We start from the raw sequence: 15519 nt of genomic DNA on the forward strand, positions 1-15519 counted from the left end.
TCATCTGTTTCCCTGGTCTCCTGGGACTGGTTGGGAAGCTGTCTTGTGGTTTTCTTGGTCACCCCTTCTGTGGTCCCAGATCGCCTCTCCGAAGGGCAGCCTCTTCTCCTGGCCAGATATTTCTGCCAAAGCAGGAGAGCAGCTTGCCTGCCAGCTTCCTAAATATGTGCTGGACCCGGAAGACCCGGGGTTTCCCCTTCTGAACCACAGGGAGTCATTCCTGACGGTCTATGCTTCCCAGCCCTGGTCTGAAAGGGAGCCGTGGTCCCGCAGCCCATGTTGCTCATGGGACCAGGGCCTGCTGTCCGTGTAGCTGCTTCTGGATGGCAGTGTCGGCCTTGGCACGGTGCTGTTAGCATCACACGGCCTGGCAGTGGTTCTTGTCCACCCGAGTCTTCAACACTGGAGGCTAGAATCCCTTCCTGAGAGCTTGGAAGGTTTCTTGGGGCCTTATTCTTTGATGGCAGGTGAGCCAGGTTGGAGACAAAGCCGTAAATAAAAAACAATAAGCTTCAACCCTTTGGGTCAAGGACAGCTCTGAAGAAGTGGACATTTGAGATGGGCATTGAGTGACAGCGGGACACACGCAGGTGGGGCTTCCATAGGAAGGAGCATGAAGCTGGGGGCAGGACAGTGGTCGGAGTGGGCGGGGGTCCGGTTGGAGATTCGGCATAGCAGAGCGGGGAACAGGAGCGGAAGCTGGAGGTGGGGGTTGGGTAGGATTCGGGGTGGCCTTGAATGTCAAGTTTGTGGTCGACACTCTGTTCTCAGGCCAGAATGGAGCCACACACTGTCTGCATCCGCCTGGGCCTCTTATGCAACCTTTCTGGTTCTCAGCCTTCCCCAAAGAAGGTTTTGCTGTCCCGATCAACTAGTTGTTATGTCAGTATGTCTAGGGGACAGCAGATGGCCAGAACGTCCCTGGCTCTCTGGGCATGTTCGTTCCCTTTTTGTCCCCTTAAAAACAAGTAAATGGAGAGCACAGTGTTGGACATTTCTTGGTGCCTCATCTGTTTGCTCTGGTGCAGAGAGAACGGTATTCTGGAAGTTTAAACCAACCTGTGCCCATCCCATGGCTCAACCAAGAGACTTGTCCTCTTTTCTAAGGCCTCTGAAGGCATGTGAATTTTGCTTAGAGTAAAAGAGATCAGAAAATCCAGTAAGTTTCTGTAACATTGGTGTCCGTAGACGTGTGTTGAACCATCACAAACGTTATTTTGGCGGGGTCTCAGGAAGGCCCTGTTGAAACAAGCCAGGCTTAAGCACGCGGCCGCATGGCCCTCCTGGGCTAAGTCACAGTGGCCTTCGTAAGCTTGAAGCCACAGACTGTGACAAAATTAGTTAGTCTCAGCTTCAGGGGCTTTGCTCCCAGAGGACCGCGTACCGTGGAAACCCGACGCACCAGTGGGCGAAGCGAGGGCTGGAGGAAGGCTTTCTTGAGATGCTGGCGTAAAGGCGAGCGGCCCCTTCCTCTGCAAACCAGCCGTTGCGAGGGTGGTTTGATTGGACTTGATGGTTTGTAGAGGTCTCACGCGTACTCTCTGGATTGTACCTGCTCATAGGGGGTCGTTTTGTCATGGGGCGGCCTTTCTGGAACCTCACAGCTGGTGGGAACCTCTGACCTTCCCCAGGAAGGCCCATTCGGGTCTCCCCAACAGGGCGCTGACACGGTGACAGCCACCCTGTCACAGACGGTCTCCGCTGCCCTGGCTGCCGAGCCCCCACAGCTTCCTCACCACTGTTCTGGCCGAGCTCCATGATGCCCTCACTTCTTTTCAACAACTCCTGGGAGCGGGACGGAAGCTGGGGCTCTCGGGAGGTCCCTCCGTGCGTCCTAGTGGCGCTGGTCTGAGGACTTTGAGATTCTGTGACTGGAGATGGGGATGTACCGCCTGTTAAAAGCACTTGGTCAGTATAGACAGTCGAACACGGTAGTTCGTGTACAGTTTGCTCTGTGTCGCAGGCTTGAACACTTGCCCCCGGGGCAAGTTCAGTTTTCGGAGTTTGCTGGGAGGTGCGGGGGTGGAGGGTGGTGTGGCATGTTCGTGACTGAGTCTTCTTGGTCCCTCTTCTGTTTGAGTCAAGGTCATCGTGACCCCTGGCCCTGCATAAGGTGCCAGGGGCCTTTGCCCTGTGGAATTTTCTGGTTGGTGGTACTGAATGTGAATAGAGTTTCTATAACGCCTGTATCATTTGGAGAGGGTGTTGAAGGTAAGCTGGAGACTTCCGTGGTCGCTTCCTCCCGCAGGTTTCTCTGGGAACTGTGTTGGCTGTGGGAAGAAAGGCTTTTGTTACTTCACGGAGTTCTCTAACCACATCAATCTCAAGCTGACCACTCAGCCCAAGAAGCAGAAACACTTGAAGTATTACCTGGTCCGCAATGCACAAGGGGCTCTCACCAAAGGACCTCTCATTTGCTGGAAAGGCTCAGGTGAGCCCTTGGGCTTCGGGCGGGGTTGGGTGGGTGAATAGAGGTCCTCCGAGCGGGGCCTGGGCCAGGCAGCGGGGCTTAGAGGAGAGCAGGCTCCACAGTCTGCAGGCAGGCAGGACTGCAGGCCGGGGGCCAGCGCCGTGCCGTCACGGCGCTGCCGTGACTCGGGTGTGTCTGGTACCTGCCGGCTTGTGCGGGCCACACTGTGCCGTGCCTGCTTGTAGCTGGTGTTTGGGGTAGAAGTTCTCACCAGGGCTGATTTTGTCCACCGTGGGACATTTGGCAATGCTTGGAGACCTTTATGATCCCTGTGACTGGAGAGTGCTGTCATCCAGCGGGTATAGACCAGGGACTCCGTGAAACAACCTGCAGCACACAGGACAGCCCCGCAAAGAATTATCCAGTCCAAAATACCAGTGGTGCCAAGCCCGAGGAACCCTGAGTTAGGGGAATAAGGGCTTGAATAATGCCCCACTCTCCCTGCCCTGAACTCTGTGAGCAGAAGAGAAAGGCCAGCAGCACAGTCCTGGCCTTGAAGACATTCCTGGGCTTCCCTCCTCCCTCCTGTCTCCCCATATCACCGGTGGCTAAGTCATCTATGGAGGGAAGTGAGGGGATGAGTTTTCAGCCATAGGTGGTCCCTGAGATGCTCCCACTCACCCAGGTCTGGAGGGACATGTCCCAGAAGGGGTCTCAGCAAGAATCTTTTGTCTCTCACTTGTCTGCGTTGGCTCCCTTCTGGGCGTCTGACCTCCCCAGCCAGCTGCTGTGAAGAGAAGGATGGGCTTCAGGAGGGGCTCGCTCTGGGCATTCCTCCCCTCCCCCTCTCCTCTTCTCACATCACTCCATAGGTATTTCTTGAGCTCCTGCTATGTGTCAGTCATTTTCTAGGTCCTGGGGGCCAGTGGTTCTTCCACTGTGGGGCCAGTTAAGAGTCTGGGATCACTTGCCATGACCACGCACCTCCCCGGCCGGCTGTGCAGCTGGGGGTCCGTCTTTCTGATAGAGGGTGACTTTTAGGATGGAGGGTGGGGAAGGGCGTTGGTGCTTCCTCTCCCTCTGTCTGTTCTTTCCTCGGACTCGAAGGGCAGCGATTGGGTGACTCATTTGTGTCCTCTGTTTTTCTCAAATGCTCATGATGCCTTCCACTCCTGATCGTCAGAGCTGTCCCCCAGACGGATTCCCCTGGCCTTGGCCCGGAGCACGCCCACCTCCCTCCAGCTACCCTGAAGCAAAGCCGGGAAGGCGTTGGCACCATTTTAGTTACCTAGGTGTCTAGCTCTCTTGTCTAGGGGAGCATTCCAGAACCGGCGCAGAATTGGTTGTGATGCGTGCATCTTGCCCCCTTAGAGCTCAGAAGCCGGCGGGCCTCAGCCGGTACCTGCTGCAGCTCCCTCTTCCCGCCCGCGGAGAGCTCCGGGCCCCTGGCCGCCTTCTCCAGCGAACCCGTTCCTGGAGCGATGCCGAGCATCCCGATGGGAGCCCAGCAGGCAGGTGAGTGGCGGCGACACGCCAGGCGTGCTGCATCCGTGGGGTGGCGTGTCCTTGGCGTGTCCCCGGCGTGGCAGCTCCATGAGGCAGCCACACGTTTTTCAAGATACACAGAAGGCTTTGCCCGCTCTGTCTGCAGCGCCTTTGGGTTTCATCGTGAATTTGTAATAGTTTCCGGCACAGTGTGCTATGTTTTTAATTTAGAAAGATGTCCTGCTTTCCTATTGGCTGCAGAATGTGATCCCCTTGTCGGTGGTGTGTGGCATGGGGGTCCCTCCACACCCCCAGTTTACAGCTTAGAGCTCGCTCTAGGATGGCACCACGTCCGTGCTGGACCGGAGTTCCTGGGAGGGGCAGGTGAGACCAGCTAGTGGCCTCCTTGGGTCCTAACAGCACCCTGCACGTGGGCTTGAGTTTCCCTGGGGTACCACCCGGGAAGTCGAGGCTCAGCTGCTGGTCTAGGATCTCGTGGGCAGTAGGAAGTGAAGTTTTGACACAGCGGGGCGCCTGGGTGGCTCAGTGGGTTAAAGCCGCTGCCTTCGGCTCAGGTCATGATCTCAGGGTCCTGGGATCGAGCCCTGCATCGGGCTCTCTGAAGCCCCGCATGGGGCTCTCTGCTCGGTGGGGAGCCTGCGTCCTCCTCTCTCTCTGCCTGCCTCTCTGCCTACTTGTGATCTCTGTCTGTCAGATAAATAAATAAAATCTTAAAAAAAAAAAAAGATTTGACACGGTGGGTATTTCTGGCTCATGTGCTTGGCATTTTGCCTTCCGAACAGACCTTACAGGCGTGATCGCCGTGACCACCGCAGCCTCCTCAAGGACTCTGGAGGGCCGGCTGTTTTCCTTCCTCTGGCCCAGAGGGTCTGTAGAGGGGCTTTGAAAGCGGGGGACAATGCTCTTGCTCCCACCCGGTTCATGACATCGGTAAAGAAGAGGCTGCCCCTGGGCTTGGGAACTGTGCCCTGCTACCGTGCCTCCCTCTCTGCGTGGCGTCTGCCGTTGTCCTCACTGTGCCCAGGCCACGTGGACCCTCTGCTACCAGCGTAACTGGGAAGCCCGCTGTTTTTACCATTGGAGTCCAGGGTGTATATCCCAGCGCTGATACCCTCTGGCCGGGCGGTTTGGGGCAACTCATTTCAAATTCTTTGAATCTCTCTTTCCTCATATATGTCAAGTGGGAGAAAAAAAAAAAAATATATATATATTTTCAAATGAACAGAGGGCTTGAACTCATGACCCTGAGATCAAAGACCTGAGCTCAGACCAACAGTTGGATGCTTAACCAGCTGAGCCACTCAGGCGCCCTGGAGAAAATCTTTCCTAATTTGCAGGGTGATTGTAAGAATTCAGCATGATACCCCTAGGAAATTCTTAGAGCTTACTCCTGCCAGGCACCGGTCCACACACTTGGCTTCTGTGAACCACATCGTTGTCACAGCGGCTCGGCTGTTGTCCCCGTGTGCAGCCGAGAAGTTTGAAGCTGAGGGAGGTGAAGTGAGTTCAGTGTGGTTGCTCGGGGTGGGGGCAGCGGAGCGGGGGTTCAGACACAGGGCGGCTGGCTTCAGAACCCCGCTCTGGACCCCTCCTCATGGCCCGCACCCACCGGAAATGGTCTGGGCTGCCCTCGACTCTGGAGGGCCTTCCAGACCATTCTGGCTGACGCAGGCACGTAGGCATTGTGGTGGGGCTCACGAGACCAGTACCCCCAGTGGCCCCAGCCCCGCGAGCAGCCCGGAGTGGGCGGCCGCAAACCCGATGGGATTCCTGAGCGTGTCTGCTACAAGCCTGAGCCGGGCGGGGAAAGGGGAAGGCGGCGGAAGAGCCTTGCGTGCCCCCCTAGGATTCAGGGGCCCCCACTGGCTCCCCAGGTCTGCCTGGTCCTTCTTTCACGCAGGCCGTGCTCCCTGGGATGGGAGTATGTGTGCAAATGTGTTTGTGTGTTCTCAGTGGGCAGAGTCACTCGTCGGCCAGAAGCTCGTTTATAAGTTTATAAAAATGGGAGAAGAGTAATTTCCTGCCAGCTGGGCTCACAGGGCACCCTGTGAACTGAGTGTGTGCTCCCCCTTCTCTCTCTCCGCTGCCAGGACCAGCCTCCGAGCACCCCTCGCTAGCGGCCGCCGTGGGTCCAGCCGTCCTCAATGGCAAGGACTCCCCGAAGCACCAACAGCTGGTGAAGAACGACCTGTCGACCATGCCGCGGCCCTCGGCGCTCGGTAGTGTTGCAGGTCCTGGCAGGGGCCGGAGCGGGGAGGGGGGGGTCGTCTCGCTTTCCTCTGGGTCAGGCTATTGGGGGGGGCATAGGAGTCACCATGGGGCCCCCGCGCCTCCTGGAGTTGGTATGGCCTGGAGGGAGAGTTGGGACCGGCCAGCGGGTGCCTCCAGAGTCTGGGGGGCCGTGCTCAGGCCCCGGTGCTTGGGGAGGGGAACCGCAGCTTCGGCCACCGACTTAGGTGATGGGCGTCTGCCAGGAAGCAGCAGGTGACCCGTCTCCTGTGGGCTTATGCATCAGGAGGGCTGTAGAGTTCTGGAGAATTCAAGGGCAGCATGGGGGCAGGGGAGGAACATGGGCTCCCAATTCAGATAACCGTGAATTCGAAATTCAACTGCGGCTCGTAGGGGCATCTTGGACAAGGCTTCTGACCAAATTGCCTCATCCAGAGATGAGAATTCTGCTCTCAGGGCAGCCGAGAGGGTCAGGCGAGGGGCTGTGTGGGAATTCAGGGCACATCTGGCAGCTCGCGGGTGGACACCATTAGGCCACCCACATCGTCATCATGCCTGAGCTGGTCTCCAGGAGGGCTTCCTGGAGGAGGCGACAGCTGAGCTACAGCTTACAGTTGGGGAAGCATGAGAGATGGTAAGGGAGGAAGTGTGGAAGAGGGTGAGGAGGTGAACAAACGGGGTAAGCAGATCTGCCAGAGTCCGGGACATGGAGTCTGACCCTGGGCTCTGTGTTTGCCCCTCCGTGCTTGTGGGAGCTGTGTAGGGAGCCAGGCTTCCCTCTCTCCTCCTCCATGCGCACAGCTAAGTGGATTTTGGGATCCAAGACTGTTCACTGGAAGAGCCCATAGCGACTGTGCAGCCCCACACTCCGGTAGAGGAGGCACGTGAGGCCCCGAGAGGCAGCCCAGCCTCGCCCAGGCTTCCCCGCTTCCGTCCCCGCTTCCGTCCCCGGCCAGCGGAGGACTTCCCCGATGGGAGTCTCCCTCTTAGTGGAAGGACCATTGTTTTTTCGGAATTGGACCTGAGACTCCCCCGTCCTCTCCAGCGTGGAATCCGAGGTCAAGCTCTTGTCCCTCCTCCGGCAGGAGGACTCCCGGGCTGGCCCTCACTTTTCTTCCTGTGACTGGTTCTTCTCGGCGAGGGGCTGAATTGAGGGTGGCCAAGGACCGGGCTTCTGGGACTGTGACAGCAGGCCTGACCTGTGACGCCTGTCCTGCCTGCAGGTGCACAACCAGCCTTCACCCTGGGGAATGAGTCGTGTGGGAAGGAGAAAGCTCCCAGGTCCCCAGTAACGCTCGAGCCCTTCTGGAACCTGACCCCAGCCAACCCGTGCAATCCCATCATTCCCTGCGGCTTCTGCTTGAGAGCCCTGCGCTCCAGTGTGGGGTGGTTCAGTGCCCCCACGCCTGTCCCCACCCCGGCCACACATCAGGATCCGAAAGCATCTCCCCACCCCACCGCTAACGCGCCTTTCAGGGCATAGCTCAGGTGTCCCCTCCTGCAGGGCGGCTCCCTCCCTCCCTGGCACACCCCAGGGCTCTGTCTCCCTTCCGTGGCTGCGTGTGTCCTGCACGTAGTGACATTCCCGAGGGCAGCGCCGGTGTCCTCCCCATCTTGGGGCCCCTGGTGCCCAGCTTCCGTGGATGCTGATGGAATGGAGTTGCTTTAACAGCCCAGCTGAAATGCCAGAGGCCTGGGTCTTCCGGCCTGCTCTGGGGAGAGAGGAAATCGGTTTTAAGAAACTGTTTCTGAAACTACGGGAGGTGTTGGATTTGGGCTGTGAGGGCTGCTGCTCCGTGGTTCTTAGTGGGGAGGTACTGCCCCCTGCTGGGGACTGTTAGCAGGTGCCCAGGATCCTTCCTTGGTGGTCCCACCCTGGGGGGCGGGGTGCTCCGTGTCTGCAGTGAGTGGACTGCGTAATGAAGACTCGCTCATCCAGAGTGCCAAGTAGTGACCCCTTCCCCAGGATCAGGAGCCACTGCGGGAAATCGTCCACACTGGGAGCGCAGGGACAGCTCCCGGTGACATCACTTTGGGAGAATGACCAGCTGAGTCCACACTAGGGTTGGCTAGAGCTTGTGTCCTAAAGAGGAAATATTTGTAGACCTTCTGTCCTCAGTGTCGAGGCCCAACCCCTCATTGGTAGTTTAATGTGGTTTTTAGGGGCATCTTTGTGTCCGTGGGCGCGCCTCTGTTGGCCCCCGAGGACAGATGTCCTGGCCGTAGAAGCTGTGGTCTACACGGAGCAGCCGTTTTCGGGTCTGCCTCCCACGCTGCTGGGGGTGGGGGGGTTGAAGGAGCCCACCTGCTTGAAAGCTCTGTGTGAACAAAGTACCTTGTATTTTACCTTTTTATTCACTTTATTCACTTTTGATCAGTCTAAGAAGGGGGCGAGAATAACTTTATGACTTTTAAGCGACTTTAGAACCGCAGTGCCCTTAGGCATAGCCGGCGTGCCTGGAGATAATGGCTTTCTTCTCACCCTTGTTTCCAGAGATCCGGTTCTAGAGGTCAAGGCAGGGCCCAGGAACGGGCTGTTTCAACAAGTCTCTGCTGCTTCTGTCCAGCTCCTTCTCAGACCAAATGTACAGAAACGTTGCTCTAAACTATGGTTTTTGGTCCTGTTTGTGACTTAGTCACCAGGATCTCGGAGCCTCACGCTGCCCAGGCTCCCCCTGGTGCTGGGTTTGGTTTACTTGGGATGGGCTTGCGTCCAGGCACTCAGAGTTTCAAGTCCCAGGTGACTTTAACGTGCAGTCATGGTTGAATGCTTATCTCTCAGTGTAGGGGAAATTTTGGGTTGGATTGCTCAAAAAAGCATGGTAACCAGTTCCTGGTGTTTTGAATAACCCAGGAACATAGCCCGAGTCACGCACATGCTGCGTGACTCGGGCTAAACCAGAAAACCAGCACCAGCGGGGAGTACTGGCTGCCGTTTTCTCTGGTCTGTGCTGGTGGCCGAGGCTCGGGTGGGAGCAGGTGGAGCAGTGCTGCCCCCCAGTGGTGAGGCTGTGACAGTGGCGTCCGAGGAGGAGCTGGAAGAAGATGGGATCTTGGGGGCCGCCCAGCAGCGATACCGACTCTGCTTTATGTGGATGGTCCTTAGTCTTTCTCAAACCACCGTGCACGGTAGGGTTCACGATCCCGTTTTAAAGACTGGAGTGCCGAGGCCTCAGAGATGAGCCTCTCCGTACTTGGCTGGTGTGGAATGAAATGTTCACTGAGAGGGATGGGATGTTTCCTCACGCCCATCCGATGCTCCACTAGACAGCGGAGAGCCGTCGTGAAGCTCTGATGTTTGAAACTAACACGTGTTCTCCAAATCGGGGACGTTTTAAAGCTCGTCCTTCGTGGCAGCCTGATCCATACTCTGCTTGTTGTCCAGGTATCCTATCCAACTCCGGGCCCCCCAAAAAGCGCCACAAAGGGTGGTCTCCGGAATCCCCCTCCGCTGCAGATGCTGGCTACTCCCAGGGTGGCGGGAACAGAGCTAAGTACGGTGAGTGACAGCAGCCTTGCCGGTTGGAGGACTCGGGGCCCGGGGTATGCGCGCGCACGTGTGCACTGCGTGAATGTGCGTGACCTGGGAGGATGTTCTGGGGGCAGACTGCGGTGGAGGGGTCACGTATGGAGGAGCTGCACAGCGGAGCCCAAGGTCCTCGTACAGCAGTGACCCAGCTCCTGGACCCTAAAGAAATGTAAAAGGGGCTTGCCGGTCACGTGGCTGTGTTGTTTGGGGTGAAGGTTGGGTGAAGTGACCTTCGACTTCAGGGATCTGTGATTCCAGGATGGGGGTATTCCTGTAAGTGGGGGTTCGTGTCAGCTGTAGCAGGTACGCAGGCCGGCCGGACATCAGGTCTGCTGGAGAGGGAGGCCCCGTTCCTTGTGTCTTCCTAACACTCTCGGCATGTTTCCAGAGAGCGCAGGCATGTCCTGCGTGCCCCAGGTTGGCTTGGTGGGACCAGCTTCGGTCACGTTTCCTGCCGTGGCCTCCGGAGAACCGGTGTCCGTTCCTGACAACTTGCTACAAATATGCAAGGCCAAGCCGGTGATATTTAAAGGCAAGTACGAGAGTGGGATGAGGGGGGTGGGACGGGGGGCTGGCGGGGTCCGCCCGAGTAGGCAACAGGCTGATGCACGGGTGTCCCCCTGAGAGATCTCAGAGGCCCTGTCCAGACCAGTGAAAGAACGAAGCCGACCCGTCACTGCTGCAGCCCCTGATCAGATGCCGAGTTCTGGAGCGGGTCACGATTTTCCACAAGGAGCCCGGGTGAAATGAAATGGTTCTGCTGTGTCCTTGTGTTCATTCATTCACGTGTTCATTCGTTCAGCCTCACTGAGCAGCTGCCCTGGGAACAGGCCCAGTGCAAAGCACCAGTGATCGGACATGGAGCCATCGGCCCCCTGCTCCGAGGACCCCTGATGGGGTGGATGGTCCAGTTGTCACCCTGGGCCCCTGGTATATTTTGGCTGTGGAATCTGACTTTGGGCAAGGATGGCTACGGGCACCACGTGTAAGCACAAAAGAAAACAAGATTCGATCTGTTTTGTGACCGTGGGCTGATGTATGCCACGTGGGGAGGTGTTCAGTCACTGAAGAGGTCACTTTCTCGTGACGCAGGAGGTCTTGAAATGGGAAGCTCGGGCGGGACTTGTCTGAGGATGGTTTTCGCAGGCCCCGCACGCTGACCTGTGACAACACGCGCACACACACACAAGTGTGCACATGCGTGCACACACACACACACGTGCATTCAGATCATCCAGTTAATGCTGCTTTTGGTATCATGTTCGTAGGAATAGAGAGAGAGTGGTAGGAGAGAGGTCTTACTGGCAGTTAAGAACTAAGAGGCACTCCTTTGTCCTAAAAAACCAAAAGTGGACGGGGTATTTAGGAAGAAGGGTGCAGGTCTGGGTTTTGAACCAGGCATGGGACAGAGCCGATATCCTGTTGGGCCTATTAGCTGACAAGGTGGAGGTCAGCACGCGGCCGTGTTACCCGTGTCCTTCGCACGGCTATCGCGGGTCCGCGGTAGGCCCTGAGAGCACAGTGATGGGAAGACAGAGCATGGGGATATGGGCAGGATCTGTACCTGCTCCTCCCCCGAGCCAGAAGCCCTAGGAAAGTCGGGGTGAGGGTCCAGTAGACCTGTGTCTAATAGGTAGCGACCTCAGATGGAGGCCATCCTCCTTGTTCCTCAAGTTCACGGCACTTCCCAGTGAGGCTGCTCTGCTCCAGCCATAGGTTCTTTGTAAGGTGCTTGCTTCCCTGGCTGTCCCCTCCCACCCCTGCCAGTGCAGGTCCCAACCACGCCGTGCCTTCTCCGTGAGGCTGCCTTACCTTCTTATTCACCTGGGCCCCCACGCAGCTTGAGTAAGGATGTCGGTAAGCCGTGGTACCCCAGCTGTGCTCCGGGCCAGAGAACCAGCCCCCTCCAGGATCTCTTAGAGGCGTGAACTCCCAGGAACATCCCAGCATCACAGTCAGGCCCCATTCCTGAGCCGGACGCTGTGCGGTAGGGCCCAGCAGTCTGTCTTAGCTGCCTTTCAGGGACCCTCCTGCACCTGCAGGTTTGAGAAGCAGTTCCTTGAGGGTGTGAACCGTCTCAGTCATCAGGTTCTCCCTGGAGCCAAGCGTGAAGCCTGCACGCGGCATACAGCAGGTGTTCAGTAAATGCATGTTTGGTGCATAAGTGAGGACCACCTGAGTACAGGACGCCACACAGGCATTTAGCACAGCCGGTCATCTCAGCAGCCCCATGGGGACTGCATGTGTCCCCCCATTGTACAGATGTGAAGACTGAGGCTTAGGGATGTCGGACTTCCTGCCCAGCGTGCCCCAGCTGATGCATGGGGCCGAGGAGAGTCCAGCAGAGCCGGGCTCTTCCGCCTCTGGGGGTGGTCATCGGAATGAACCTAGAACATGCACTAAAGTGTCGGTCAAGTTCCATGAGGACCTGGAGCCTCCAGTCCGTACCGTGTTTTATTTTCCTAACCCAGCTTGCTGGAGAGCCCTGGGAGGACGTGAATCAGCATCCCACGTGGGGGAGGGGGGTGAGGGACGGTGCAGGCTGGCGGGTGGGCAGTCGGCAGAGAGCCAGAAGGTGGTGCTTCCACGGGGTGTCCTGTGTCGGAACTGCGGGGCGGCCGAGGCGACGCTTCCACTCGGGGCCCATCCCCGGGCCGTAGCTCGCTCACGGGGGAGACGAGGCACTGACCACCTGCCATGGCACCGGTCCGTGATCAGAGCTGCCACGGCAGTCAGCAAGGGCCAGACGTCCGAGGTCTCCCCGGAAAGGGGCACAAGAGTCACCCCAGTGGCATCTGGCCTGCACGCGGGTGCTCCACCCCCAGATTTGGAGACCCCGCACGGGCAGGGACACACACGGCACCCACGGGTGACCGCCAAGTGGATGCGGTTTCCTGTTCCGCAGGCCACGGGAACTTCCCCTACCTCTGCGGGAACCTGAACGACGTCGTCGTGAGCCCCCTCCTGTACACGTGCTACCAGAACTCCCAGTCCATCTCGCGGGCCTACGAGCAGTGCGGGGCCTCCGCCGTCCAGCCCATCTCCGAGGAGATGCAGCTGCTGCTCACCGTCTACTACCTCGTGCAGCTGGGTGAGTGTCCCGCCCGCCGCCTGGCAGTCGCTGTGGAACACCCAGCGAAGGGGTACGTGCGGGAGCCCCGAGCCCAGCCTGGCCCTTGGAGCCCCTGTGAAGCCCCGGGGCCGGTGGGATGGCAGCCCAGGGAACGTGGGGACGCCGCAGTCAGGTCACCGCCTGGAGGGCCTGGGCATGGCTTAAAGTGGGTCAGAACCGCTGGAGATGATCCAGAAACTGTGTGGCTGCCATTCCAGAAGCACAGAGGGGCCAAGGAGTAAGACAGAGACACAGGAGAGGAGTCCTGATCGGATGGAGTGTGGAGCGGGGAGAGGGAGCCCTGAGGCAGGGGGCGTGGGGGTCCATGATTCAGCCTCACGGAGAAAGGCCTCTGAGATGATGCTCGAGTGGGGAGAGGCTGCCTCGTGAGGAGGTGGGGGAGGTGAGAGAGAGGCTGGGAGGGCTGCGGGCCAGGCCTGGTGCTTACAGCCCAGTGGGGGAGGGGGTGCTGGCAGAGGGGCGGGGCCTCGTGGTGCAGCCAGGACTTTGCACTTCAGACACACGGACCAACAGCTTGGACCGGTCCGCTCCGGCCAGTACCAGCTCCACAGCAGAGCCTGGCCCGGGGGCTTAGACCACAGACGTTCTGTCTCAGGGCTCTGGAGGCTGGAAGCCCAACATCCAGGATGCCAGACGGGTTCTGGGAAGGCCTCCCTTCCTGGCTCGCAGACAGCCCAGCCCCTCTCTGTGGGCTCACGGGGCCTTTCCCCAGCGCACGCGTGTGGGGAGAGGGACAGAGGACTCCGGTGTCTCTGTTCACGGTAGCACCAGAGCGGCTGGACCAGGGCCTCGCCCTGTGACCTCACGTAACGTTAATCCCTCTTTAAAGGCCTTATAATCTCCAAAGACGTCCCAGGGAGGGTTATGGCATCCACAGATGGACTGGGAGGAGGGACTCAGTCCGGTCTGCTGAAGCTCTGCAATGGTTTGAGACAAGGCGTGGATATGATCTGACCTTTGCTTCCAGGAGACCGCAGTGGCTGCCGTGTGGGCCTGGCTGGTGCAGGGGCCGTCGAAGTGGGAGGTGGCTTTGACCACGGAGGGTCATGGGAGGGAGAAGCTGGGTTTATTCTGAGGGGGTAAAGGCTGTAGGCTGTCTGTCTGAGGGAGGGGAGGGGACGGGCAGCCCGGCTTCTGCCCTGAGCCCCCAGGAGGATGCTGGAGCCAGAGGGTGGGTGCAAGTCCTGTCTTGGCTGCTTCGAGTTTGAGAGGCCCGTGAGGCCTCCAAGGCGCTGACTCCAGGATGTGGCCGGATGGGACTTGAGCCCCGGGGAGAAGGTGCAGCTGCAGGTCTCAGTCTGGGGAACGTGATGAGCCCAGTGATGAGCTATACTGAAGCTGGGAGACGGGATGAGAGTCCCGGGGAGAAAGGCCCCCGTGTATGAGCCCGGGCACCCCAGCAGTCAGAGATCTGGAGGACGAGGTGGACAGAACAGCCAGGGAGGCACACGGTCAGGCGGAACTTGGAGAATGTTGCCTGGAACGGTCAGGAATCTGGGAAAACGTGGCTTGTGTCTTGCTCTTTCTCACGACCCACATCCCATGCACTGGTAAGCCCCGTTTCGTCCCCGATCCACCCTCGACCACCCTCCCCATTATGCCTTCCTTACCAGGGCACTGCTCTTGCCCTGCTCTGCACGTCTGTTACAGTTGAGTCTGCTCCTATCGGTTCCCTGCTGGAGCCTGCCGCGGCTTCCTAGCACACGCTCAACCCACCTCGGTTCCAGGGGCCACTTGACCGGCCTGTCTCCGGCAGCTGCTTGCTTTGCTCCTGCCCTGCTGTGCCCCGGGGCATCCCAGTCCCCCGTGCCTGCTGTTCCTTCCCCGAGAAACGCTCCTGTCCAGGACGTTTGCACGGCTACTGCTTTGTGGCCTCTGGGTTTTGGTTCCTAGGTCATCTAGAGAGGCCTTCTCATCACCGTATCTAAGACAGTGCCCCTCCCCAGGTCCCTGGGGTTCTGTCTCCTCTTTATCTTGCTGTTTGGAACACCAGTACTCCCGGGAATTACACGCCCCTGGATTTGTTCACTTCAGGTGCAGGTCCCCCGGGAGGGTGTCAGGGCTGTGAGATCAGGAATGTCGACTTCATTCACGGCTGCGTGTCCGGGAGCACCTGAAGGGTAACATTGGCGCTCAGCCAGCACGTGTTGAAGGAACAGTCAACAGACGCAGAGCCCAGTGAAAGCATTTCAAAAGAGGGACTCGTCCCCCAAGTCAGGCCGAGAGCAGAGTGAGGGCTCGTGGTTAGCCATTGGGTCTGGGTATATGGAAGCGATTGGAGCCCCTGGTGGTGAGTGTGTACGAGGAGGAGTGTGGGCACGGAAGCCGCCTGCTGCACTGGCTTGGGGAAAGGAGCTGAAGAAACAGACGGGTGAGGGTAGACAACTCTCCCAAGAGCTTTGCTTGGTGACGGTGATTCCAGAAGAGGGTGTGGGCTCAGGGGAAGGTTTTAAAGATGGGAGGGCTAACAGCTAACCTCATAAAATCGTGGCCCACCCAGAGGAGGGGATGGTGTGATCCCCATCTTCCCGGTCAGGAGCCAGTGTGCTCAGACACCTAGGGCTCGGCCGGAGCCGGGGCTGGGTGGAGCCGGGAGAGAGCGTGTCTTCTGAACTACGGCGGGCTGCTCTTTCCTCCAGCTCACCCAACTCTAAAATTTGGACAAACACACCAGAAAATGTCTGTGGGAAAGAAATGCTAGAAGTATTCAGT

The 15519-nt window shown here is 58.5% G+C and overlaps 1 protein-coding gene across 3 annotated transcripts in view; it reads left to right on the top strand.

Moving 5' to 3' along the window:
- GREB1 (growth regulating estrogen receptor binding 1) overlaps window positions 1-15519 on the top strand; it is a 135637-nt gene that overhangs the window by 73940 nt on the left and 46178 nt on the right. For all 3 annotated transcript variants that reach the window (XM_045978641.1, XM_045978642.1, XM_045978643.1), the window contains exons 5-10: window positions 2249-2431; window positions 3782-3925; window positions 6007-6135; window positions 9531-9644; window positions 10063-10206; window positions 12580-12765. In XM_045978641.1, the coding sequence (XP_045834597.1) occupies window positions 2249-2431; window positions 3782-3925; window positions 6007-6135; window positions 9531-9644; window positions 10063-10206; window positions 12580-12765 (900 nt within the window). The remainder of the gene's footprint in view (window positions 1-2248; window positions 2432-3781; window positions 3926-6006; window positions 6136-9530; window positions 9645-10062; window positions 10207-12579; window positions 12766-15519) is intronic.

Source organism: Meles meles, chromosome 15, assembly GCF_922984935.1.
Source record: "Meles meles chromosome 15, mMelMel3.1 paternal haplotype, whole genome shotgun sequence".
Classification (NCBI taxonomy): Eukaryota; Metazoa; Chordata; class Mammalia; order Carnivora; family Mustelidae; genus Meles; species Meles meles.